At 40.3% G+C, this 25600-nt stretch overlaps 1 protein-coding gene across 2 annotated transcripts in view; it reads left to right on the forward strand.

The window, feature by feature from the left end:
* The first annotated feature begins 85 nt into the window (after positions 1–85).
* The window catches only part of FREM1 (FRAS1 related extracellular matrix 1), a 76999-nt gene continuing 51484 nt past the window's right edge, over positions 86–25600 (forward strand). For both annotated transcript variants that reach the window (XM_026866387.1, XM_026866388.1), the window contains exons 1-8: positions 86–180; positions 13302–13806; positions 18593–18687; positions 19262–19563; positions 20067–20263; positions 20914–21237; positions 23033–23141; positions 24238–24369. In XM_026866387.1, the coding sequence (XP_026722188.1) occupies positions 13576–13806; positions 18593–18687; positions 19262–19563; positions 20067–20263; positions 20914–21237; positions 23033–23141; positions 24238–24369 (1390 nt within the window). In that variant the 5' untranslated portion in view covers positions 86–180; positions 13302–13575. The remainder of the gene's footprint in view (positions 181–13301; positions 13807–18592; positions 18688–19261; positions 19564–20066; positions 20264–20913; positions 21238–23032; positions 23142–24237; positions 24370–25600) is intronic.

The following is a 25600-nucleotide window of genomic DNA, read 5'->3' on the forward strand; positions in this document are numbered from 1 at the left end:
TTGCATTTTTATAGTGTGGTTTTGTCCCACCCCGCCTCTGTCTTTCACTCTGTCACCCACCCATAGGATTTCTTTCTCTGCCAGCCTTTTAAACCAGAGATTACTGGGTCAGTGACATTCATTATTCCTTTTATTCCAGTATGATCTCGTGTTCAGCCTCCTGGAGAAACACTGCTACCTGTAAGTATCTGCTTCAAGTTTGTTGTATACACTGAATGCTGTAGTGTTCGCGGCTGTAATAGTGTTTAACAGCTTGCAACATTCGGTTTGCTGCTGAATGTTACAGCAAAGCAGTTAAACAGTAATTTTTGTACTCAGAATGGATGAAAGCCCAGTTTTAACTTTAGAGGAAAAGAGGCACTGGTTCTTGCTAGTAGTTTAGTAGAAGTTAACTTGGAAGTTAAGGATTGCAAGCAATTTAGTTTATCCTAATGTTCTAGTTGATACAGATTTCTCAACTGTGCTGGCTTTCTTCCATCAGGTCTAATAAAGCTTTATGGTTTTATCTTTAATAAGAGCTTTGAAGAACTAAGAAAGATTTCTTTTCCTAAAATTGCCTTTTTAGTAAGACACACCGGGAGAGATTTGATAAAAAGCACCAAAAAACATAATGAAAACTTTCAATTTAGTAAGTCTTTCTAAAGGATATATTTAATTTAGCTGGGTGAACTTGTTAAGAGCATGTTTTAAAATTGCAGACTTTTATTTTGCAGTAGGGATCTGTGAGAGTCTTCACATTTTCATGTACATTCAGACAGCTGACTTCATTCATCCGAATTAGACAGATGTTCATTGGTCATATGTGTGTGTAAATGTTTATGTGTATTTCTGAATACACACATACATGATTGCACGGTTTTTACATTTCCTGCTGATTTCTGTGCATTTATCTAAAACCAACTCTGAAACATCACCTTTTAGAGTTTACTGTCACTCTGTGTTGTGTTGAGACACTTCAACAAATCCTGTAGATAATTACACAACTTATTGAAACGGTTATTAAAAGGGGATTTAGCAAGTTATGTTATTGCTAGCTAGAGAATTCTACTAGTTCATCATCTCAGCTAACACAGGACTGTACATTACCTTGGGCAAAATGTACCTCTGCTGTTGACATGTGTCCAAGGTGTCTGTGGGAGGCATCGGCACTGTAAATTACCAGTTGTTTTCACAATAAAAGAGCACACACATCTGCAGAAGTTGTTCCATCTCTTTTCTCTTATTCGGGTGGTACTGCTGAGGACCTGCCAGCATTTTCTTCCTGATTCTTCCTTAGTGTTTATTTTGCATGCAACATGAATGTGTGGAAATAACTTTGACCTATGGTGGTTTGCATTTGGGCACCTTTAGATTTTGAACATTGGTTTCAGCATAGATTTCTCCTATGAGAAGAATTAGGCAAGTATAAGGACAAACGATTAAACAAGTTTCTGGACAATGACTCGATTTTTAAAATGAAAATACCTCATGCCTGTTCACTCATTATATTCATTTTCTGCAGTCCTTGCAGTAGTCTTGAGAACATTAGGCTATGACAATATTAGTTACAGTACAAGTGGTCTTGATAATACATGTCCATGATAAAATTAGTTTCAGTACAACAGGAATTAATTTATTAATGGTGAAAAGAAATGATCACTGACTTCAACCTAACAGTGAATTTAGATAGCACCAATAGTATGGACAGTAAAAACATCATGTTAAAATAACACATGCTAGTCAAATAATGATATGTTAAAAGTACAATTCACTTGACTGTACCTGTTGAGCATAAAGAGAGGCTGAACAGATCATTCATCATCAATACTTTGCTTCTTTCATTTTTTTGAGATTCTGTGGCAGTCAGTTTTGGATCCAGATTAATTTATCTCATGCTAATGGAAGTGTGGGCTATAATTACCGTAGCTAGGGTGTCCACGCACAACTTCATGCTTTCACAACTTGCAACACAAGATTCTCAGGATGATTCAGCTGCCTTTTGTGAAGTTGTGTAAAAAAAAAAAAAAAAAAAAAAAAAGTTGTTAAACATTCCGTAATGAATGTGTTATTTCTGTCTCTAGTTGCTATCATTGTGAAGCCTGCAACAGTATTTCAAAGAACTCTTAATAGCTGGCTGTGAAGATAAACTGTAGCTGGATTGTGTTTGATTTTCTGACAAATGTTGTCTAAAACCATTATGAAATTACATGAGCTGACATGTTGTAGCAGCACTGTGCAGGCATCCCGAATGGGTAAGGATATACCTTTATCAATGAAAACTGTTAACAGAAGAGGAACTATGGTTTCAGGTGGTTTTTTTTGTTTGTTTTTTTTTTTTAGTGGATCTAGATTAATTTTTATGAGATATGTTACTATTTAATCTAGTACATAACTCCTTGTTTATCAAACATAATTTGAAAGCAATTTTACCACATCTAAGTAACTTTTAGATTTCATAGAGAACCTCAATTCACTTTTGATTTGTATGTAGGGAACATCAAACTCCCAGTGGAGTCTCATCACATATCTTTGGAAACCTAAATTTGTGACTGGGCTAAATCTATCCTCTTTCCCTTAGATAGCTATATAAACAGGAAGGAATTACTCTTTGGAGGCACATCTTTTGCTCCCAGAATACAGCAGTAATCCCAGCAAAAATATCAAGGGAGCATCTAAATTTCACCTATCTAAGGTGCAAAGAGATAAGCCAAGCCAGTGTATTTGTGGGAAACTGTAAACCATACCATCTACCAGCTGTTATAATTTAACCATTCAAAAAATCCTCTGTGTAGCACATGCAGCAGATTGCAAGTCTTTTGCTTAGCACAGCCTTCGGTGGGCTTGGGTTTTTTTTTTTGTTGTTGTTTTTTTTTTTTTTTTTTTGTCTGCAAAGTCTTCCTTCTCAAAAATTCAAAACCTTTGCCATTACCCTCAGGGCTCATCAGCTCAAAGCTCAGCCTTCTCCCTCATACTCAGTTAACCAACTCACCAATAGAAGTGCATAAAATAATTACTCTTAAAAACTCCAAAACCACATGCTGTGCTTCAGATAGGTTACCACCTGTAAGAGGGAGGGTGTTGGAGATGAAAGTCCACTGCTATTTCATTACTTCTACGTACAGCACTGTTGGGTGTTAACACATACAACTTGCTAAGTACCTGAGCAGATGTGTAACACTATGGAGAGGTTCAATATGTCAGTGGTACTGTAATTTCACCACCACTGCCTGATGATTGTTTCACAGAAGTATTAGAAGTTGCAGTTCACTGTGTAATGAAACAATACCATCATTGGACAGCTGTACAGGTTCCTTGTCCTTGCCTCCTCACCTTGCTATTCCTTGTGCAGGAGGCTTTTCCTGCTCCTTTTCTATGGGTTTTGACACCCTCACACTTGTGGGTCAGAGATGCATTCACTCTCTGGTAGAGCTGCTCTGCTATAAATCAAGATTATCTAGCACCTCATGAAGGAGATCTGACCATAACTTGCAAATGTCATGGAAATGCATGGAGCTCTAGAGCTGGGAGCCTTGTGTTGTCACATTAGGTGCTGAATGCAATGCTGTCATTTCTGTCTTCACTCACCAAAGTTATGGATTAAGATGAGGTTAATAATTTTGTCCTTGTAACACAAGCACGATGGTCACTGACTAATCCTAGGCTGCTTGCTGAGTTTCAGTAGTTTCTTTTCTAGTCATTACTAGGTACTTGCTAAAATTAAATGTCTTTTCAAAGTCAATGTTATCGGGAGATTTCCTCTATCCACTATACTCTCTTCACCCATCCACAGTTTCCATTTTTAGAAGTAGTTTTCATTTTTGTTTTTGAGTCATTCTCTGAGTGGATTAGGGGAAGCCATTCCACTACCCACATGTTGTTACTGACTGTTCTTCTGGTAAGAAGATCAGGTCTTATTCCCTCTCTGAAGTGCATATGATTATACATGAAATAAAAAGGATGGCTAATATAATCCTTTTACTTTACTGTTTTCACTAGTTTTCTCCTAGTTTATATCCCTCCCATAACTGACAATCTCCAGGTTCTCTCTCTCTCCCTTCTTGTACATGAAAAGCAGGAAAGAAAAGAGATTAGATATGCTCCTGATCTTTACAACTGTGTCATGCTTTTAGGGGAGCACTAGTATGACATTAAACTACAAACCAATGAGAATTTTAAAATACAGTGTTTTGTGTTAACATTTACACTGAGAAGTAGCCTAGTGCCTTTGATCACCAAAAAAACAAACTTTTGCTGCATTTAGATGGCCAAATGAAAATTTTAAGTGGAAATATTCAAAATTTCTGAAAAGTTAACTCGTCCCAGAAATGGTAAAGAGGTTGGTTCAGCCTGTGTTTCTCCTAGGCTACCCTGACTCTCTGGAAACAGCTTTTGAGTATAGCTTTATACTCCCAAAGGGAAGATGGGAGGGAAATCAGTGAGTACTGAGACCCATGAGCATGAGGGCCATGTGCAGGATAGTAACCTACAGATCACATCAGTGGAAGAACATCACTGGAAGCTGGAATGTTTTATGGAATTCCTCAGACAGCTCTCAAAAAAATATAATTATTTCTTTTTCAGCGTAATCTCTGCATTGCGCTCGGTTCCAATTCAGCATCCATGTCTGGTAGCAGTTCCTATTTGTGTAATGATCTTAAAAACACGTAAGGGCAACTAAGAGAAAAAAAAAATTCACTTCATCTTTATCTTCTCAACTTTTGCTATGTGAGACAGTTTCCTGGTCTTAAAAGATTGCGGGCAAAGATGTTTTCATTAGTCTTTTGCAGAGAAAATATTTACCTGTTCAGAAAATGCAGTTTAGCTGTTAGTATCTTATCTTATTAAAATGAAAGCCAAGGCTTGATTTTATTTGCTTTTGCAGTTAGTTGTCTTCCATATAACAGGCATCTGTTAACAATGAGATCTCTATCTCAAAATCTGAAGTACTTCTAACAATGTAAACAGATCTATTTAACACTTAAAAGGGAACAATGCACTGTCGTCAAGATGGTCTTTAAGGGACAGCGACAATCAATAGCTCCTTTTGTTAGTCTCAGTCTGGACTCTGACCTGCTCTGCCTTTTAAAAGTGCGTTGTGTAATGGTTGAAGGCCAAGCTGTTAAGTGTCCATGCTCCTGATTAATTTAAAGTCTTCCTCTCAGTGTTTCTCCTTCCCGTTGTTTTTTTGTCCGTCATTGTCTGAGCCCCCCACCTTCCCCCCTACAGTTTAACTCCCTTTAATGGGAAAGAGAGGAGCACTGCTCCTCAGACAGAAACTTCTCTGGTTTTACAACTTCTGGTTGATGCAGAAGAGGGTCTTATAAAGAGTGGAATTTAAAGGGATTCAGCAAGGGCTACAGAGGAAACCCGTGGAAAAGAATAATTCACTTTTCAGGCTTGCATTAAGCTGCAATACTTGGCATTACAGTGCAATAAAGTCTATGGTGTTATATCCAGCTTACTCTTCTCTACTACTTGTCTGCCTTTATGCTTTCAGTCTTCTGTTGCCTGGTCATGGGGATACTTCTGCACTCAGTTTCCACTACCCAGGATCCTAAACTTGGGTGAATTGTAATTTAGTGTATGACGGTGAAAATATCATGCCAAGAATAAGCACTGAAGTCAGAATCACAAAATAAACTAGGTTGGAAAGAACCTTGAAGATCATCTAGTCCAACTGTTAACCTAACACTGACAGTTCCCAACTACACCAGATCCCTCAGCTCTATGTCAACCCGAGTCTTAAACACCCCCAGGGATGGGGACTCCACCACTGCCCTCGGCAGCCCATTCCAACACCTAACAACCCCTTCTGGAAAGAAATGCTTCCTAATATCCAGTCTAAACCTTCCCTGGAGCAACTTGAGGCCATTGCCTCTTGCCCCATTGCTTGTTACTTGGTTAAAGAGACTCATCCCCAGCTCTCTGCACCCTCCTTTCAGGGAGCTGTAGAGGGTGATGAGGTCTCCCCTCAGCCTCCTCTTCTCCAGACTAAACACCCCCAGTTCCCTCAGCCGCTCCTCATACGACCTGTGCTCCAGACCCTGCACCAGCTTCGTTGCCCTTCTCTGGACACGCTCGAGTCATTCAATGTCCTTTTTGGAGTGAGGGGCCCAAAACTGAACACAGGAATGGAGGTGCGGCCGCCCCAGTGCCAGTACAGGGGTCAGATCCCTTCCCTGTCCCTGCTGGCCACGCTATTGCTGACACAAGCCGGGATGCCATTGGCCTTCTTGGCCCCCTGGGCACACTGCTGGCTCCTGTTCATCGGGCTGTCAATCAACACCCCCAGGTCCCTCTCTGACTGGCAGCTCTCCAGCCACTCCTCCCCAAGCCTGTAGCGCTGCTGGGGGTTGTTGTGGCCCAAGTGCAGCCCAGGCATTTGGTTTTACTGAAATAATCTTCATAAATTGAAACTGTATTAGGTCTTAATCCGATAATCACTATTAAAATATCTGTAATGTGAAAGAGGGTAGACTGAAGAAAAAGGTTTTTTTTTCTTTACTGTATTCTGGTTTAATATAGCAAAGAAACAAAGGAAAAAAAAAGAAACATTAATAACCTAGATATATCTGATGTTCTTCTTGCCCTAGAGCAGTTTTCCTTGATGAGAAAAGGTCTAATCATTGGCCATGTAATCAAACACTTCTTGTTTCCTTTGCTAAAAATTGTACAGGATTTGTCGAAAAAGTGTACAGGACTTCCATTCACAGACCAAAACTGAGAAAGAAAAAAAAGAAGGGAACTGTTATCTACATTCCTTAACTCAGCAAATACCTTGCTAAATACTTATTTTCTATGTGACCTGTAATCCTTGTCTGTATTGCATGGAACAAAAACATTAAATAACAAACAATCCGAGGGGTGCATAAGTTAATTGCACATTCTGAAGTGACAAGCCCCTAATTTAATAAATAGCTCAGGATCCTTTCATTGCCCTGGGCTAAATTTTAATTGCTGCAATAATATTCGTCTTGTTTCCTAGAAATGGTGGAAGGCTGCTATTTGTTTTCTTTAATCCCATCCTCTAAAACAACAAAAAAACCCCTGTGTTCTTTCTGTTTCTTGTAAACTTCTGGTGTTCATTAAAACAAATTAACCCAAATCCCAGCCCACAGCTATCATCCTCCATAATCCCCTTTAAGGTTTGCTAAGCAATTTTGGACCCAGTTGTTTAGTGAAAAGTCCCATGAAACTAGAAATTTTGTCACACACAGAGGAACTCTTTAAGGTCTCATCCAATTCCCATTGAAGACTTTGAGTGTCATTGAGACTTGGCTCAAGGTCACTAGTGATTACAGATTTTTTTAGTCAGGTTTTAGGTTACAACTGAGAGTTATTGGTGCTGTTTCTGATCTTATTTTCAGTTGTTTTGCACTGGTAGGTAGCTATCTAATAATTGGGATTAGCCTTTATTTACATCATATTAGCCCTCCTCAGAATCAGTCTCAGGAATCTATACCTTTATAACTTATAAATCAGAAGAAATGTTGGAAACTTTCACACCAAAATATTAGTATTTGTATTCTTTGATGTAAATTTAATTCATGAAGCGGTTGTAATGACAAAAAAATACTCAAAAATTACCTAGATTGGCAGACCTACTGGACATGGATCTAGAGACACACAACTGAGAATTTCTACATGTATCTGCACAGGTGTACATTTTTTCCAGAGTCTGCTTTTGGAAAGACATCTAGCTTTCAATAACTCATAGATGCTCTTAGGCACTTCACGCAGTTCTCTAGATTCCTGAAGCCAGTGAACACTTGACAAATTGGAAAGTTTTGTCAGATATTTTGTGATTATGATAACTGCAGCAGTCTTTGAGTTACTTTTTGCAGTGTTTCTTTCCTATTTATTTATTTATTTATTTATTTATTTATGTATTTTTAGAATCTTGATGCTAATGTTTGTAATTATTCATTGCATCATTTCTCACATGTGCACCAGGAGCCCTGAGGGAAAACTACTTCTGGCATTTGGAGGAAATTTTTAACAAACCACATCTGAAGTTCTCAGTAACCCTACCCTGTATTGTTCCCAGTCTGGTCTGTCTCCTTGTTAACTCTACAGTGTCACATCCACTGCCACTTCAGAGGCTCTTTCTCCTTCTGCCTTCTCCCCTGGACTCACCTGCAGAGCTGGGCAGGGGTCTTCAAGCAGATGAGGAGTTCCCTTTGCACAATGCCTTGGACATGTCTTCGAGACTCCTTTTCCAGGCTGTCAAATCTCCAGGTCAGCTTGGCCAGTCTACCTCTAATTATGGGAAAGGAGGTCTCCTTCTTTGCCACCACATTTTTTATACCAGTATTGTTTTATATTGGATCCCATGGGAATTACTGGACAGTTTGCAGTGCTCTCACCCCTTGCTCTCAGCACTGACAGCTTTTACAGCAAATCCATCTTCAAAGTTACATCAGGCTACTCAGACCCTCATTAGTTTGTTTTTAAATATCTCTTGAGGATGGAGACCTGTTCCACTGACCATGCTCTCCGCGGCTTTTTTTTTTCTAGTATCTAATGTAAATTTCCCTTGTTGCAAATTTTGTGTCTCTTTGCTGTGCATATCCAGGCTCTCTGCACGCTTCTGTTAGATGTCTAAAAACAGCAATAAGCTTTCTCTTCATCAGGCTGAACAAACCCAGCTGTCTCAGGCTCTCCTCATAAATGATGTCCTTCATTCCCAAGGAGGGATAACAACTAATACATGATATATCCCTGAACTGACATGGTTATTTTAGTTCTGGCACCAAAGCTGGTAGCTTTCTGTGAGCTTGTAGGCACGCAGTGCACCCGGAGTTGCTTCAGGTGTTTTGCCATATAGACAGACCCTTAGAAAATCACAAAGGAAACAGTTTAGTTTAGAAATACTGATTTTTCTAATGTGTTGTTCATGAACATCATTATTTTAAGCCTTTAAGTATATCTGAAATATTGTGGTGCATTTGGAATTAAATAGTACCTCAGTTTGTTCATTCTGGATACACAGGTGATATGCCAAGGAATAGCAGTAATCAGGCTTAGCTGTGGTATTAAGGGCAGAGAAGTATGGAAACTCAAAGGAAGTCCAAAGAAGCCACAAAATATGGCAGCAGCATCACCAGCAGTTGTAGAGCTGCCAGAGAGCAATGCACTGTCACTGTGGATCAGCGTAAGTACCACGTAGCACACACGAGACTTTGCTGAAGTAATGGCCTTCTTCACTCAGAGGGGAGAATGCCAATTTCATGGCATTCACTCCAGAACTTTCTCATTTCATTGCCATTATGTGCTGAAAGGATCTCTTGTCATTTTATTTTGCTACCACTGGATAAGTGATTGAGAAAATAAGGTTATACTTCTCAAGATCTTCACTTGGCCATATAAGGAGACAGCCCTGCAGCTGACAAGTAGGGGCCCATTGATGGAAGATGGGGGGCAAACGTTTATAATGATACAGGACCAGTGCCTGCAAGAAAAAACAGTCAAAGTAAGACTGTAATACAACATGGGACCAATTTTGTAGCAGTGAATGGCTCACACAACCACCACAGAACTGGCCAAAATACTCTTGGCTCCTCTTGGAGCCTTTCTGCTCTTAGTGTTTGATGCTGGGTAAGAAAAGGCAGCAAAGAAATCACTGCCTGTGCCTGAGGCTTAGACCTGTACCCAGTGCTGGGCTTCATGGGGCAGGCACCAGAAGCAGGTCAACCCGGGCTTCATCAGAGTTGAGGTGCAGATGTCTCTGTATGAATGACTCTGGCAGCGCCTGCTGGAGAGAGACAGCTAGCTTTCCCTTCTTCTAAGCACATATGTAAGGTGTAAAGAGAACAATACACTTCCCAGACAGTGACATCTCTGAAATGGTCATTAGGTTGTCTCTGAACTATAACGTGGTTTTGTGATGGCTATCCAGGTGGGAGTGGAGAAAGTCAAAACTGCTCAGGCTTTAATTTTATCATTCCTTATAAGGCACATAGTGCCTTTTGAATAAAGGCATCTTGCACTGTAAATCAGTGCCTCAGCCTGGTATTGTGGAACATGAAGTTACTGGTATTGTCATGAGCTGTAAACCACCAGGTCTGTGCTTCAGAGTCACTGACTGCCTCTTTACACTTTGCTGGGTCCTAGTCAGAGTCAAAAATTCCTAATTATTTTCTTCTTATCTGAGCCCTTCTGTGGCTTAATGTCCAGGTTTGAGTGAGTGGCAGGGTTTTTTGGTAGCAGGGGAGGGGATTACAGCAGTGGCCGCTGTGAAAAACTTCTCAAAGCTCCTCCTGCTCCAAGTTGGACCCACCTCTGGCCAAGGCCAATCCAGTTAACGATGGTGGCTGCGCCTCTGTGATGACGTATTTAAGAGGGGGAACCTCGCAGGAGTGGTGGGAGTTGTGAAGAGGAGTTGTGAGAAGAACATCTATGTGAATACCAAGGTCAGTGGAAGAAAGGAGGAGGAAGTGGGGGCAGGGTGCCAGAGCAGACACTCCCCTGTATCTCTTAGTGAGAGGGCAGGGCTGCCCCCGCCTGCCACCCATGGGAGTCTACAGTGGAGCTAATGCCAATTTGTGGCATGTGGGGGGCCCCACGCTGACCCAGGTGGCTGCACCCAAAGAAGGTCAGGACTCCATGGGAAGAAGCCCCCACTGTTGTAGTTCAGCACTCAGAGGATTGCTGACCCACATGTCCATGGGAGTGACACATGTCAGAGTTGGTTTGCGGAGAACTGTCTCCTGTGAGAGGGGGACTGTGCTGGAACAGGGCAGGAATGCCAGAAGTTCCCCACCCTGAGGTGGAAGAAGCAGCAGGACTGACTGCACCCCCCATTCCCTGCTCCCTGCCTCTCTGGGGAGGAGGAGGTAGAGATACTGGGAGCAAAGGTGAGCCCAGGAAGAAGGGAGGGGTGTGGGAGTGTTTTCAAGATGTGGTAATGCTTCTCACAGTTCTAGTCTGTTAAGGTTTGCAGTTGTTAGTGTCTGTATTAAACTTATGTTCTTTTTTCCTTCCCCTAATGAGTCTGTTTTTTCCCAGTGCCTTAAAGGATGAGATCATCCCTCCCCATCCTTAATCTCAGTTTCTTGAGCATTTTTCTTCCCTTCTTCTCAGTGCTGGGGGGGAAAGGGGTAAGGGAGTGGTGTCTTTGCTTATTTTCTCCTTCTCAGAGCCAGAGGGGAAGAGAGGAGAGTTGCCCTCTGAGCTCAAACCATCACATTTAAGAAACTGCATCTTCTCTGAAAGTAGCTGATACTTACTCATGCTTCTTCATTAGGCGCTGGAGTCAAAGTATTTAAAATCCATTGCAGTCCCTGTGCCAGGGGCTTCCTGCTGGACATGGATCCTGGCATGCCTGAAGTCAGAGGAGATGGTAGACAGAGCATCTTCTTGATACCTATACCAAGGAAGATATTTCACCTCCCTCATCACTATCTTCAGGAAGTAGGAAGAGGGCAAGCAATACCAGCAACAGGGAAGGTTTTCACTCAGAACATCTTTCCATGCTTTACAGATGGTATTTTAAGGAAACACAGATTATAATTGATAAATGCTAACAATCCATGCATTGTGGGATAACTGCCAGTCAGATATTCAGGTTAAAAGGTTGCACTTGCTGCAAACTATACTTCCCAGCCTGGAGGTTGAAGTGTAATCTGTTTTCCTCTCCCTCTTTCTAAATTGTGCATATAGGACTGCAGACTGTGCTTCAAAACTGTGAATTTTAGAAAGTGTAGTGCTGTCTCAGATGTGCTTATTTCAATGAAGCGGTGCTATGTGTGCCCATCCCACTAGAAAGAAACAAAAATTAACAAGTATTTTTCACTACATTTACTTATCTGCATTTTAGTAAAAGCTGTCTATGTAAGTAAACTTTTTAAAAATGTATTGAGATTTTGATTTGTTTCTGGAGCATGATAAAAAACTTTCAGCCATGATTTTAATTCCCTTTCCTCTGGCTAGGAATCTACATTTTATCTCAGATTTTGTTCAGATTGATCTGACTGCATCATTTTAGATCAAAATGGAAAGATTTTCAGACAAAAAGCTAGAAAAACAGTTAAGATTTGCGGTCTAGACTACATAGTCGACATATATCTAATTTTAAATGTATGCTAGTTCTAATGTCTTCAATCTTGAATCTGAGCTGATTCAATCTTGAATCTTGATCCAGCTGAGACTTGTGTTTCTTTAGGAAGTGAATAATTTAAAAGAAATTCTTAACTGCTGATCATTTTTCAGTGAAATGTAACACTGGGCGGATATGTGCATATAGTTGTAGGCTGTTCAGAGGGTCATCCTGCTGGAAACAGTAGAGTGAACACTTCTCTTTTAACAATAATGAAGAAAATAGAGAGACACATGCATTTGGTTTTTAACTCACTTTCAGGAAAGCTCACTGTGTTGGTAGGGTTGTGCTTAAATTAGACTGTGCAAATAAGTAATCAGGGCACTAAAAATTTACAAGAAACAGAAGAAATGCTTTATTAGCTTGAAATTCTTATGATCTTAACAAATTTATTTAAGTCAATACCATTGCCTATTATTTGGGCCATAGATTCACTTACTTTGGACAACTGTAGAAATTAGGGTCTTATAAGGATTTCAATAGTGCTTGTTCATTGTCACAAAAACTATGCTTTTCTTATGAGTTTATAAGCATCAAAGATGAAGATTAACTGTGGGCATGAAGATCTTGTGAAATTTTTTTAACATATTTTATTTTTTCTTTATTTCCTCTGAATTTGCCTCAAAATGAATTACTTCCGTGAAGAAAAAATTCAGCTTTGTTCTGACATATCGTGTTTCTATGTTGACACCCTGGTATAGTTTCTCGCTATAGCAGGAAGAGCAGAGAGGCACTGGCAAGGTGTTTTCAACTAAAGGTTGAGTATTTCCCTTCACTTCCAATGGCAAAGCAAAAGTATATTTAACAGAAGGCCACTTTTCCTTTAGCCCACTTTCAGTTATATTTAATCTGGACAGATGTCTACTCCTGCACTTTCAAATTACTTGAATGCTCATACCCTTGTAATAATACCTACTTGGTCCAGCAGTAAAAAAGACTAGTAACAAAGGATCCTACACAGCAAGTGTTTGTATGTACATATGGATCAAAGGTGTCTCAAACTCATGTTGAGACCTGATCTATTGAGGGAGAAGTCTCATTGATGCATAGCTAATTTTCTGACCATGGGTGTGCTTAATAATATTCAAAGGTGAAATTAAGCTTCTGCTTGAAATGAACTGCAGTTGTCAGAAATGGAGGAAGGTTTTTTTGTGTTTGTTTTTTTTTTTTTTCCCAATAGTTACTCAATGCCTTATATAAATTTTCTTTCTTTTTTTTTTTTCAGGATTAACAAGCCTTAAAAGTACTCTGAGAATACATTCATCATTTTGTCAGGTTTGACCAATTAATTTTATAAAAACTCAAGGATATTTTGAAAGGACGCTGACCCAATCTCAGTCAAGAGGTGCATCTTAATAGAAAACATGTGGTACATTGTTACCTGTGACTAACATTTTGGTCCTTCATTATATCGTGAAAATCTGCTGGCAGATAAAGAGAAGACTTCTTTTGTTAAGAACACTTTCACTGGTGGAAAAGAGCTGGCATCCGCTCATAATATGAAGCCCTCTGAGAAAAGCTGGTTGTTTCTACTGCTGCCTGTTGTACTGAGAGTTGTATGCTCCTCCTTTATTAGTGTCAACCTTGGAGTGAAAGTGATGAAGGGACAGTCTGTCTTCCTGTCAGAAGATAACCTCAAATTTTCCATCCCCAGAGAGAAGGATGTCTGCAAAGTAGAAGTTGTGATTAATGAGCCAATAACACAGAGGGTTGGGAAACTAACTCCACAGGTATTTGGGTTCCATTGTGCTGCTCCGAGTGTTCATGTGTGTGCAGGTGTGGGAGAAATGAGAATGAGCTGCTTTACTGATTTTTTTGGGAGGGGTAGTGACTAAAAGGCACTAAATGGAATAGCCTGTGAGATTCAGCCTTTTGCTAAAAGTAGCCAGCTGACAGAGAGCTGTACTCCTGAAAACAGTTAAGTGAAGCTTGGTAACATGACTGCATGAAAGTGAGTTTAGTCAGAGTACCCTTTCACAAGAGGAGAATGGGTGTTTCAAAACTTTTGGTTAGGAGATATCCTCCAATCTCTCAGCTGTTTGTTCTTCTACCATGAGGGTAACCAGTGTCCCTTGGGTAATGCATAGCCAGCCAGAGCATTTTGCATTTTAGTCACGCAGCCACTGCTTAGGGAGCAATTAAAAAAAAAATCATCACATACAATAAGCACATTGTGTACACCATTGTTTGCTCTGCTCTGCAACAGCTAAATTGCTAGCAGATGGCAAATACATTAAAAAAAAAAAAAAAGGTTTTTGACAAAATTTCAAGCTTGTAGGAATAATGAATTGTATTTCACATATCACCGTTCTGCTGCTCATTTGCCTTACAAGTCTCCTGCCTGAGTCATAGCAGGAAGGAGTTGGAAGTAATTGACATGAAGATGTAATGGTAGAGATAGAAGATGGATGCTTTTAATGAACCATAACCAAACAGGTTTTGTCTTATTTTCAAAAATTTTTGTCTGTTGTACCATAGAGCACATGCTTCTAATGTTTGTATATGTATATTGTTTTAAAGATCTTTGAGGTTTCTGGTGGTCTCTGCTAAGGCGGATGCAGGAGCCCCAGTGTCAATAGATTTTTCATAGCTTTGGGCTTGGTCATCATCATTATTTTTGCAGATCACTGAATTAAGCTAAACCAACACTTGGAAGGAGCAGAGGTACACCAGGGAAAACAGGAAGCAATGAGCAGGGCAATGTGTAATCTTCTCTAGAGACTGGCCTCCGGATGTGCAATGCCTCTGCTGAGACTTCCCTGGAGCTTGCTCTCTGTCAGCACAGGCACTGTAGTCCCCCCTCTTCACTTCCCCAGTCTAGTTTGGTGTATGAGGAGAAAAAGAGAGTTACATGTCTGATAGCTGGCAAACCTCTTCTGTAGGCAAGCTGGCTGTCTGGCTGAATGATTTTGCTTTCAATTTCTGCCTCAGCCTCTATGTGCAGTATGAACCAGGTATTTTGAAAAAGCCACTTTGTCCTTTGTAACCTGGCATGCTTCAAGCACAGGGTCAGAGGCAGTCTTCCAGAGACCCCAGGAGATATGTACTCACCATACCTTATTTTGCAAAATAGCAAGGTCCTTGCCTTTTCCCACTCCCAACCCCACCTCCACTGAGTGCCCATCCTTTCATGGCCTCAGTGTGAAGTCAGGCAGCCAAGCATGGCTCTTGGAGGCTGCAGGCACACCTTGTCTGGCGGGGTGAGCTCTGCTGAGCATGTGGCCCTGAGCTACCATGCAGGAGAGGGGCTGTGGCTGCTGGCAGTGTCCAGGATGCCTCCCCTGGACAGCTACTGGCCTGAGTGCCCCCCATTAGGAAAGGAACCTTCTCCTCTCCTCAACCTTGGGGAGGTGGGTGTGCCAGAGACACACCACCACGGGGTCCCCCAGTTAGACTGCCAGTGAGACAGGCAGTCTGGTTATCTCAACGTATCTCCTTCCTGAGAAAGAATAAGATGGCATTTGTAAGTTGAGGGCTTCTGTTTTAAATGACAAAATCCTGAGCCAGACGCTGGAAAAGTGCTGCCTGATCTTTCACTATTCCTGAAAAAAGGTGTCAGAGTCCAGGCCTCTCAGTGCCACTCACGTTCCTTCTACCAGGAGATTCTGCAGCCAGAAAATGTCTCTGATCTGATCTGGTTTACTGCCATTAAAGTGAGTAATGTCCTAGGAATGGATGACAATTTAATTATAAATTGTAATTGAAAAGCAGTGGAAATAGAAAAAAAACAAAGCTCAACAGTAATTAGGTAAAGATTTAGATCTCCTTTGTCTTATCCAGTGAGTTTATAGACAATTAGAGTTGCCTGTTCATATAAAATGAAAATGTATTAGGAAATATGAAACAGATGTTTCTTTTTGCAAAGCAGATTGTCTTATATGCATGTAAAATGACTGTCAGACAGTGGTAGGAGACCTTTGTAGAAAGGTCCTTCATTTTCCATCCCCTTGCTATCAATTAAGAGATGGAACTAGTGGTGTCTTAGAAATAAATATAATTAATTATTTATATGATAGACCATCTTTTCTGCTGTGGGCAGTCCCTTCTGATATGAACAGGGATGCATTGTCTGAGCAGTATCTCATTGGCAGGTGCCTATATGTCACCAGACCTATATGTCACCAAAAACCCTACTGACTTTGAAGGCTCTACGCCGATTTACATCAGTGAAAAATCTCATCTTCAGTGTACAACTAACAACAATTAAACTACTGGAAGATGTAATATGAGTGGCTTTTATATACAATGTACTTTTTTTTTCTTTAAGGTAACATTTTCTTTAAGGTTTTGTTGTTTGTTTTTTATTTTTTTTCTATTTGTAGGATATCACTTAGGACTGTGTAACTGATTAATCACCTTTATGTTAGCTTGTACTAAGAAAGAAAAGACTTTAAGTAAGAAAAAGACGTATTTACTGTTTGCTGAATACTGAAAAATAATGCAACACGTATTTCTGTGAAATAATACAAACCAGAATTACAATACAGAAAACAGTACACAACAGAAAGTCACAAGTTAGTCATCATATGAGAGCAATTTTGTTTCTCACAAGCTGTTCTTGTCCTTTCTTTCTAAGCAGTCCCAACAAATAAAATCAATCATACTTTCCATAGCATTGTGTATTACATATTATTCCAAGATTAGGAAACATGGTAAATCCAGGTATATGTATATGATAATCAACTAACTCAATACTTTAAAAAAGTACAATGTCTTTCTTGATGAAAGTTAAAAGTAAGCAATACATTTTAAAATTACTAGGAATATAGAAAAATTACCAGATAACTTGAGAGTCCGAGAATAACTTCAGTGGAGGTGGACACTGCCAGTAATAATGAAAGCTGATAAACTAATTTTTCCATTATGAAAAGATGTACATTCTAATTCTTTGTCATGGCTAGAAAGAAAGAAAGGTCACTTTGTGTCTTATATTGCTTTGTGTAAATCCATGAAGTGGTTGTGATGTGCTTCAGTTGACTATGCATTAACAACTAATTTAGGAATTAAAGTATTTTTACACCGAAAGTCAGAGCATCCAAAGACTTTCTCCAGGCACTGGACTTCCAGTCAACATTTCAGAGCCTCACAAAAATCCCTCTTTCATTTCATCATCCTCCAAAGTGGTTGGGGAAATGTAGGTTCAGGCAAGACACTTCATTTCCATGATTCCTTTGGTGTATTTTAAGAAATGGGTGGTAGTAAGAAATGACCTTTCTGCAAAAAGATATGGTTTGTCAATCAGCCACATATGTATAGTAATCCTTATGGCCTCATCAGGTCTATTAGTGAATGCCAAACAGATTTTATTTCAGTCCATAGAAGAACTAATCAAGTGTGAATACTGCCCATAAAAACTGAACCAAAACCATGTTTAGTTTCACGGTGAGACACTCAGGAAATTAAACTATTAGTGTTTGCTTTCTTGCTGACAAGAATATGCCCTGTGTCTCTGTAGATATGAAACATGAGTATCCTCCATCTATGCATGGGCTATACAGGGGTTCCCTGTTATCACAAGAATAACATAGAGATGGTCTCCTGGTGCTAGGTACTTTCAGCTGTTAATATCTGTAAGGAAATGTAGCTACATGGGAATTATAATTTGCCAGACTTGCAAATGTGCATATGTGAGGACATGAAAATCCTATGACCCAGAATCCAAATCCCTGCTCCAAAGATTGGGCGTGTCAGAACTCTTCCAAAGCAATCTTTTCTATTTGGGTGAGGCATTTTTCATCACTGCTTTACTGTCACAAGTCAACAAACCATTAAATAAAACAATCAGCCTGAACCAGATAGTTAATCTGTGGCCAGCCATCTTTGCAAATCTGACCTGTATCAAGTATGTCTCTTTTGAGTTAGGTGGTGGACACACCATAAAAATTCTGCTTGCTTTTATGCTGTGGGATTACACTGACATTGGGGCTGACTGTTGGTGTGGCACAGAGGTGACATCTGATCTGGTAAAAGGCTACTGGTACAAAGTCAGTGTTCCAAAACCATATACAGATCTGACCTAACAGTTTCCAACAGAGAAGTTTCACAGGATCATACTTTTGTAGTCCAGTGACAGTGGCCATAAAGCAGGATTTATATACTCAAGCTATCTCCATGAGCAACTTTAAAAGCTAATAAATCTAATGTTGAACTGCAGGAACTGCTGCCTTTTCAGATTCACTGCAGTCCTCTCACTGAATACAACTGCATCTCTAAGTCTGCAGGCTGTGTGAGTGTGCACTCAAAATTTGTTGCACTGGAGGAGGGACCTGGCAGCTTGAAACAATCAAATTTATATGCTCATTCCCTCATAGAGTGTCAGCAGTCCCACATTAAAGTGGTTGCTCTGGCTCTCACTGAGAGACCAAAGAAAAGTGAATACCTATTCACAGAAATAAACTACAGATTAAAAATTTCCTTAGTCTGATGCATTCCTGACAGTCAGAGAGAAGTGTAACAAACACTGTGAAGTTAACATCCTTGGCAGTGTTGTACTTGTCTATTCTTTCTCCTTCATAGGTTTTTGACTGTCACTTCCTTCCTAATGAAGTTAAATATACCCACAACGGCTGCCCAATTTTAGATGATGACATGGTTATGCTTAGGCTGTACAGGTAAGCAGTGGTGGGAGATCACACTTCAATGATAGGAACACAGCTGCCCTCAGGAAGAGCAAGCAGTCCATTTTTCATGGTAAAAGCATGTTCTGCTGTACGTGTAATAATTATTTAGATCCAGTAGCAGCATCATTAGTCTACAAGTGACCATCTGTTTACAGAAACATTTGTCATGATGTATTTCAGATACACTCAAATAATGTGTTTGTTAGTATTAAGAAATATTATATATTACTTATTTATTACAGAGAACCAGTGATTTTGCTTTTTATTATTGAAAGTGACAACTACTTGCAGAGGACTGTATGTTCTATGCTGTCCTGCTGGTAGGGACACAGACCCCTGCATGTACACAGCGAGCAACCTTTTCTTTTGCACAAACACCCCTTTTAAAAGTATGAGGAGGTGGGCAGCAGTGTCTGGCACCTCATAGACTCTGCAATCTGGAGTTTGAGAGCACATGAGAGAAAGGGGTTCAAGTAATTCAGTTTAGGAGGTGAGGCCAATGTCAGACTTATAGAGTAATAGAAGATGGGGTAAAGCATAATTAATTTCCTTCTGTCACTTGCAGGTTTACAGAAACAGAAACGTTCATAGAAACATTCACCCTCCATGTGCAGTTACTTGAGCCAGACTGTAACATCATCAAAATGCGCTCCCATGCCCTGGAGGTCCCCGAGTACTATGGTCTGTCCAGGGTGATTGACAAGAACATCCTCACTTTTGACTATGACAGGAAGATAAATCTGGATTGCACCATTTCCATAGCTTCTTTGGAGACCCACCTGCCTGCTCATGGCCAGCTCATCATTGGGGAAGTGCAGCAAGAGCATCCTCATGGAGATCAGCCACAGAACTTCTTCCCCAGCACTAGTATGATGTGCTTTAGTTGTTTGTATTAACAGGTTCAAAGAGACCCACCAGATTAAGTCTGCAGCAGTGGGTTGCTTCAGACACACTGGGTAAGAGTGGGCCATGTGAGGCTTAATGAACAGATTGAGCTATCATGGAAACAGAAAGGGACACAAAGTATTTGTGGGGCACAGTGCAGATCACAGATCTGGGTCAATAACCTCTCTGTTGAAGTCTTTTTGGCTTCTAGACTTGCGGACCAAGGTGACAGCTTTGAGAGGGCCAAGACACAGTAGAAACAGCACAGGGAGTTGAAGGCAGCACCTACCCAAGAAACCAAGGGAGGTTGGTGTTGGAAGATGTCAATTGAAAACAAAATCCTGTAGGAAAAGTTAAGTTAGGAAAGGAGTCCTAATTCTCATCACAGTGGCTTTTTATCAGGGTTAGTTTAGATATACAGACAAGCTTCCTTTGTTGGTTTCTGCTCCTGTAACTGTTTCACTATTGCTTCTCTCTGGTTACAGAGCACAGTCTGGACCAGAAGTGCAGAAATGGGAGCTGCATGCTGGGACTGGGAGCTGGTCATGACATGAAAATGAGCTGCGAAGAATTTCTGAGGATGGGGATTCGGTATCAGCACCTTGATCCTCCCTCACCTGACACTGATTACATTCCTGTGAGGTTGGATCTCACAGACCGTAGAAGCAAAACTCTGCACAAGGTAGACTTTTACACAACATTATGATGTCTGATTGTCCTCCTGGTTTTCAAAAAAATTAAAGTTGTTTCTCCTTTTCACATTTGGAGTGAGACAGTGATCCCCAAAATTTGTTCAGTTCTTGCAACATTGCCAGCTGGGCAAATGAAATGCATTCCATGCTGCTATGCTTAGACCATTATGGCTACAGAGGAACACCTCTGGTTGTTTACTGGCAGGTGTAAGTAGTTTAGCCTGAGAAAAAGATTAATTCTGGCACAATTCCACCTTTTTTATAGAGCATGAACTCTGCACTGACTTCAACATATATAGTAATTAGTAAGTTAAGAGCTATGTGAACATATTCAGTTAATAATAACTAATGGCTCATGCATGTCTCTGTCAGGTAAAGTTATTCATTAAACACACATCAAACTAAGCAAGTTATTTCAGCCCAAAATTAAGGACACAAATAAGACTAGTGAATCAAGAAGACTTTTTCACGAGGTCTAAATATTTACTTTAGGCATTTTCTCATTAAAATGCTGCAATTTTTATTTTTAAAATAATTATTGCTTTAACGTGTACCCCAATTAGCTATGTGAAGGTAATGGAAATTGAACTTTGTTTGCCTCACTTTGTCCTTTCAGTTGTCCCATTTTTCCCCGTTGTAGACTGAGTATGCATGGCTTCCTGTTCAGATTGGAGGTGCTATTCCCAATCAAATACCCAAAGCCGCGCCGATGGCAAAGTTCATTCTGGAAGTAGATCAATTTATTTTAACCCCCATTACAACCACAACCATTGATGCTGAAGACAATGAAACTCCAAAGTCCCTGCTTGTATTCAACATTACCAAGCCACCTCCACAGGGTTTCATCACTCATCTATCTGACCATACAAAAGCTGTTGGTTCCTTCACATGGAAAGATCTCAGTGACATGCTCATTGCATACCAACCTCCAAATAACAGCCACACAGAGAGGAGGAATTATGAGGTAATGTATGAGCATTTGCTGGTTTTCATCCCCTTAAGATTCAGTAAGCTGTAAATTAATGCATTCCTTTATAATGGATATTTTACAGGGAAAAAAAAAAAAAAAGTTTCTCTAAACATATCCAATGCAGGAGCAGAGGTAAAATCTTTTACCACTGTCTCCTATGACTCATCAGTTTAACTGTCTTAACACAAATCAGATATTTTTTGGTCCCTACTTAAGAATTTCTTTGTACTGAAAGATGTTTATCCCTTCTGGATATCTAAACAGGATCTTCTGGTTCTTCTTTTTCAAATATTTTTTTTTAATTATTATTTTTTAATGAAGGTAATAGGGGAATAAAACTACTAACCAAGAGCCATTGGAAGGATCAGTGGTGCCTTTATCACACAGCTTTTATCTCCATGTACTGATCCCTGTGAGCTGGTGACATACTTAAAGCTATGAAAGAGGGATCAACTAAATGGCAGGATCACCATTTGATCTTGCACTCTATCCACTGTGGCAGTCATGGTATGGGGGTAACAAAGAAGACTCCCAGCAGTTCCTGCAAAAATGAACAACTAGAAAAACAGGGCATGATACACTACATGATACAGTTCCTGCTGGGAGGAGTAAAAACGCGTCACTAACATAGAGAACATGATGCAAACAATGAGAGCAGGCTGGTACCTGCAGGGTCTAGAGTAAATGAGTAAACATACAGTGTTGATCTATGAGATCAAGGCTGTAGGAACATGTTTATATTTTAGGGGAGCAAACAGAGCATCATTTCTACTTTTTCTGTGTTGGCTGCTAGAGATATTTCTCCCTCTGGATCTGTCACAGAGTCCTGACAGTGAATGTCTCCTACTTTGAGTAGAGTGTGACTTTATTTTTTCCGTAATCAGTACTGCTAGATATTTTGTGTAATTCAGCAGTGTGGCAGCACTCTGAGAAATAAGCAATAGTCTTAAAAAGGAGATGTAAGAGGAAGAGAAATTAGTTAAGGGAGTATATAAATATGCTAATAGTTATCTGATAAGACAGTTAAGCAATAACCCAAACAAAACAAAATGTTTGGTACTAACATAGTGAGACTGAAGAGATAGAAAATCAGCGTGATCTGGGGAAAGAGTGAACGGGAAAGCAGAGGAACAGTAAGAGTAACTTTGGCACCTGATGCTTACAGGGCTTGCCTTTTTTTTTAACTTTGGCTGTCACAGGAACCTCCTTTCTTTGTTTCCTTAGCATGAAGATCAGTCACCCTAACAAACTGCCTGCTCCTCAAGCGCCTCTTCTCTGTTCTACTTTCAGCATTGTTTGATCAGAGGTTCAAGAATTTGACAATTCAGGAGTTGCACAGTTCGAGTTTGGCGCGCTTTTTTTTTTTTTTTTTTTAATTTTAAAATTTTTCCCTGCCAATCCGTATATTTTCATTCATAATGTTTTTGGTCCTACATATGTTAAATGAGCTGCAAATCCCCATTCCTCCTCTTACTATTACTATCAGAAAAGTCCTGTGTTAATCGTTAATTGTACCCCAAACAACAGTGAAAATGTTTATCTTTCCCATTAATTTCCACACATTGCAAACTAACTTTCTCAGCATTCACCATAAAGAGCACAGAAAACAGATACATAATCTAGTGCAGAACCTCAAAGGCTCTTTTTAGAAGCTAAATCAAGTTTCATTTGCCAACATATTAGCAGATGACTTTAAGACCTCTCAGGTAAGAACACACTATAAAGTTTGAGGTACAGCTGGTTTTCAGGCTCTTTTTTTCAATAAATATCTTGTCTGTTTTCACAACAGGTGGAGTTTGAGGTTCATGACTTCTACTTTGAAAGGAGTTTACCGATCACTGTGCATCTCTCTATCAGAACAACAGATACAAATACTCCTCGAGTTTCATGGAATACAGGTGAGATCTCTTTTCCTCAGTTTATTTTGCTACAGAATTTGTAACACTTTGACACATACATTTGACTAACCTTTAAAATTCGGATTTACACCTAGAGTTTAAGGATCATGAAACTGAGGGGAGTGTAAATTTATTTTTTGCTTTTATCCATTTTGGGGGCAACGTGTTACAACAATCTGAAAAAAACCTGTAGCTTTAATTGGAACAAACAATGAAGAAACGGGGAGTTACAGGAATATCAATATTTCTGTATATAGCATTTTCTTCACGTTCAAACCTACATAAGAGTATAAACTCTATAAAAATAGTAAAGACAAATATGTGATGGAATAGTAGTGTGTGGGAAAGACTTGTATGTATTGTTTAAAGTGGAAGTCTGCAAAAATGAACAACTAGAAAAAGAGGGCATGGTACACTACCAGCCATTTGAAGCCTGGAAACCTTACAGGGCCAAGGCTAATTCAAACAGATTTATAATGCCTGCACTGGGGAAGGGACAGGCTTTCCCATCTAGATTGAAAAATGTACACTATTATTTAATCATCAAAAGGCAAAGGTATAAAATCAAACAAGCCTGAAGTTAACACCAAAGAGCAATCTCCTCACAGTAAGAAAGGGAAGGAGTTGAGAATGAGGGACCTCATGTGTCCCAGAGAAGCCCCACTTGAAATGACTGTCTGAGTAAAAAGAAGAGATACGTTTCTCTGTCATGAAGCTCTATATATGCTCTTAAATGCAAACTCACTAAGGAAGCTGTGTGCCTTGTTTCAGACTGGGAGATTGCAAGTGCAATGCTCTGGTTTGTGTAAATGTCCAGAGATGTGCCTAGCTAGTGTATCAGATCACTGGGAACCAGAATACGTTTTTTCTCTGAAAAAAAATCCTTTAAGACTGTTGACTAAGTCAGTCAAGTATGTCAGAATAAAAGCTGATATCATGCCTTTAAACTGGCCTTGAAATGTCTGTCACAGGTAGGTGTGTAGATGGAAGTAAACATGCTTTTTTTTCCTGACTGCAAAAACCTTTAGAAAGGTTAGATGCTGAAACCATTGATTGTTGCAGATGCTCTGGTGAAATAACTCTCTGGTCTTTGCAGGCCTCAACCTCCTGGAAGGGCAATCCCGACCAATCACATGGCAACACTTCCAAATTGTGGACAATGATGACATACAAAATGTTCGCTTGGTCACAGTTGATGGGTTACACCATGGGCGGCTTACAGTGAGAGGTAAATAATTTCAACTTGAGGGCCTGGAAACACCTTCTCTAGTGACAACTGGCTACGAAAATGTGACAGTCAGTGAGATGTTGACGGAGTCATATGTCACTCCCTGCTAAGGGCTGCCAGCATGAGACAGCTTTGTACAGGAATGAAGGTGTGGAAGGAAATACGTGGATGGGCAGTAGGAAATTTAAAACTTCCCAAGCTCGTAAGAAAGTCAATTGCATAGCTTGGACATTTCTGCAAATGTTCACCTCCTTGACTTGGAGATACTTGTAAATCTGGCATTTTGTCTACATACTGTTATAATCAGACAAAGCCAATTTTTATAAAAATGTATAGTTTTATTTGGGTTCAATTGATCTAGGGTGGGAAGCAATAGGCAAAGCAGCTCTGGGTGCATGGAGAGCCGCAACGCTGCCACACGCACACCGAGCTTCAAATCCAGCGTTTTTTATACTCTTGTGCCATCGTCTCTAACCAATCTCCTCCCGTCAGATAGTTGTCCTGCTCTTTTCCATTGGGTCCTTTGAGCTGCTGGGGTGCGTGTCCTCCTCCTATGGGGTCTTTCGAAAGTCTCGAAGCCTTGGTCTCTTGGCGCGCTTTTCTCCTATGGGATCTTTTAAAAGCCTCATGATCCCATCTTTCAGTGGGCTTTTCTATAAGCAGCAGTTACATATCAGCTCTAGGTGGGGTTTCTGAGACACGGTTACATTGTTCCCATCCAAATGGCAGGCTTTACATTTTTAGGGTTTAACATTTACAGATCATTCAAGTGTACGTACCCACCCTGCCCAACCTAACAAATTATTTACAATAGTTTATTACAGTACCCGCCTTGCTTAACTTAGCAAATTAGTTACAATAGTTTATTACAACTTTCGTTTGAAAATGAAATTGGTTGCCAGCTTCTTCTCTGGCGGTGAGTTCAGAGGGCGCGAGCTAGCGCAGCTAGCAATGGCGGGCACAGGCCTGACGCCGCCTGGTCTCACCAAGGCTTAATGAGGATGGGCAACTCCCCGAGAGACAGCGCTGCGATGCCACTGCAAAAACAAGCGAAAGGCCAGCACAGACGAATACTGCTCTGTGTCGTTCAAAGCAGGCAAGAAAACCCGAGCCATGAGGAGGCATCCTCTGCAGGTTTCCCCTCCGGAACGATGAACCAGGCCCGCCGGGCGGGGCAGGAGCCGCAGCCAGCCGAGCTCCGCCCTCCAGCCCCGGCTCCCCGCTCCCCCCG

This window comes from Athene cunicularia (assembly GCF_003259725.1).
Source record: "Athene cunicularia isolate RWA chromosome Z unlocalized genomic scaffold, athCun1 chrZ_part2, whole genome shotgun sequence".
Lineage (NCBI taxonomy): Eukaryota > Metazoa > Chordata > Aves > Strigiformes > Strigidae > Athene > Athene cunicularia.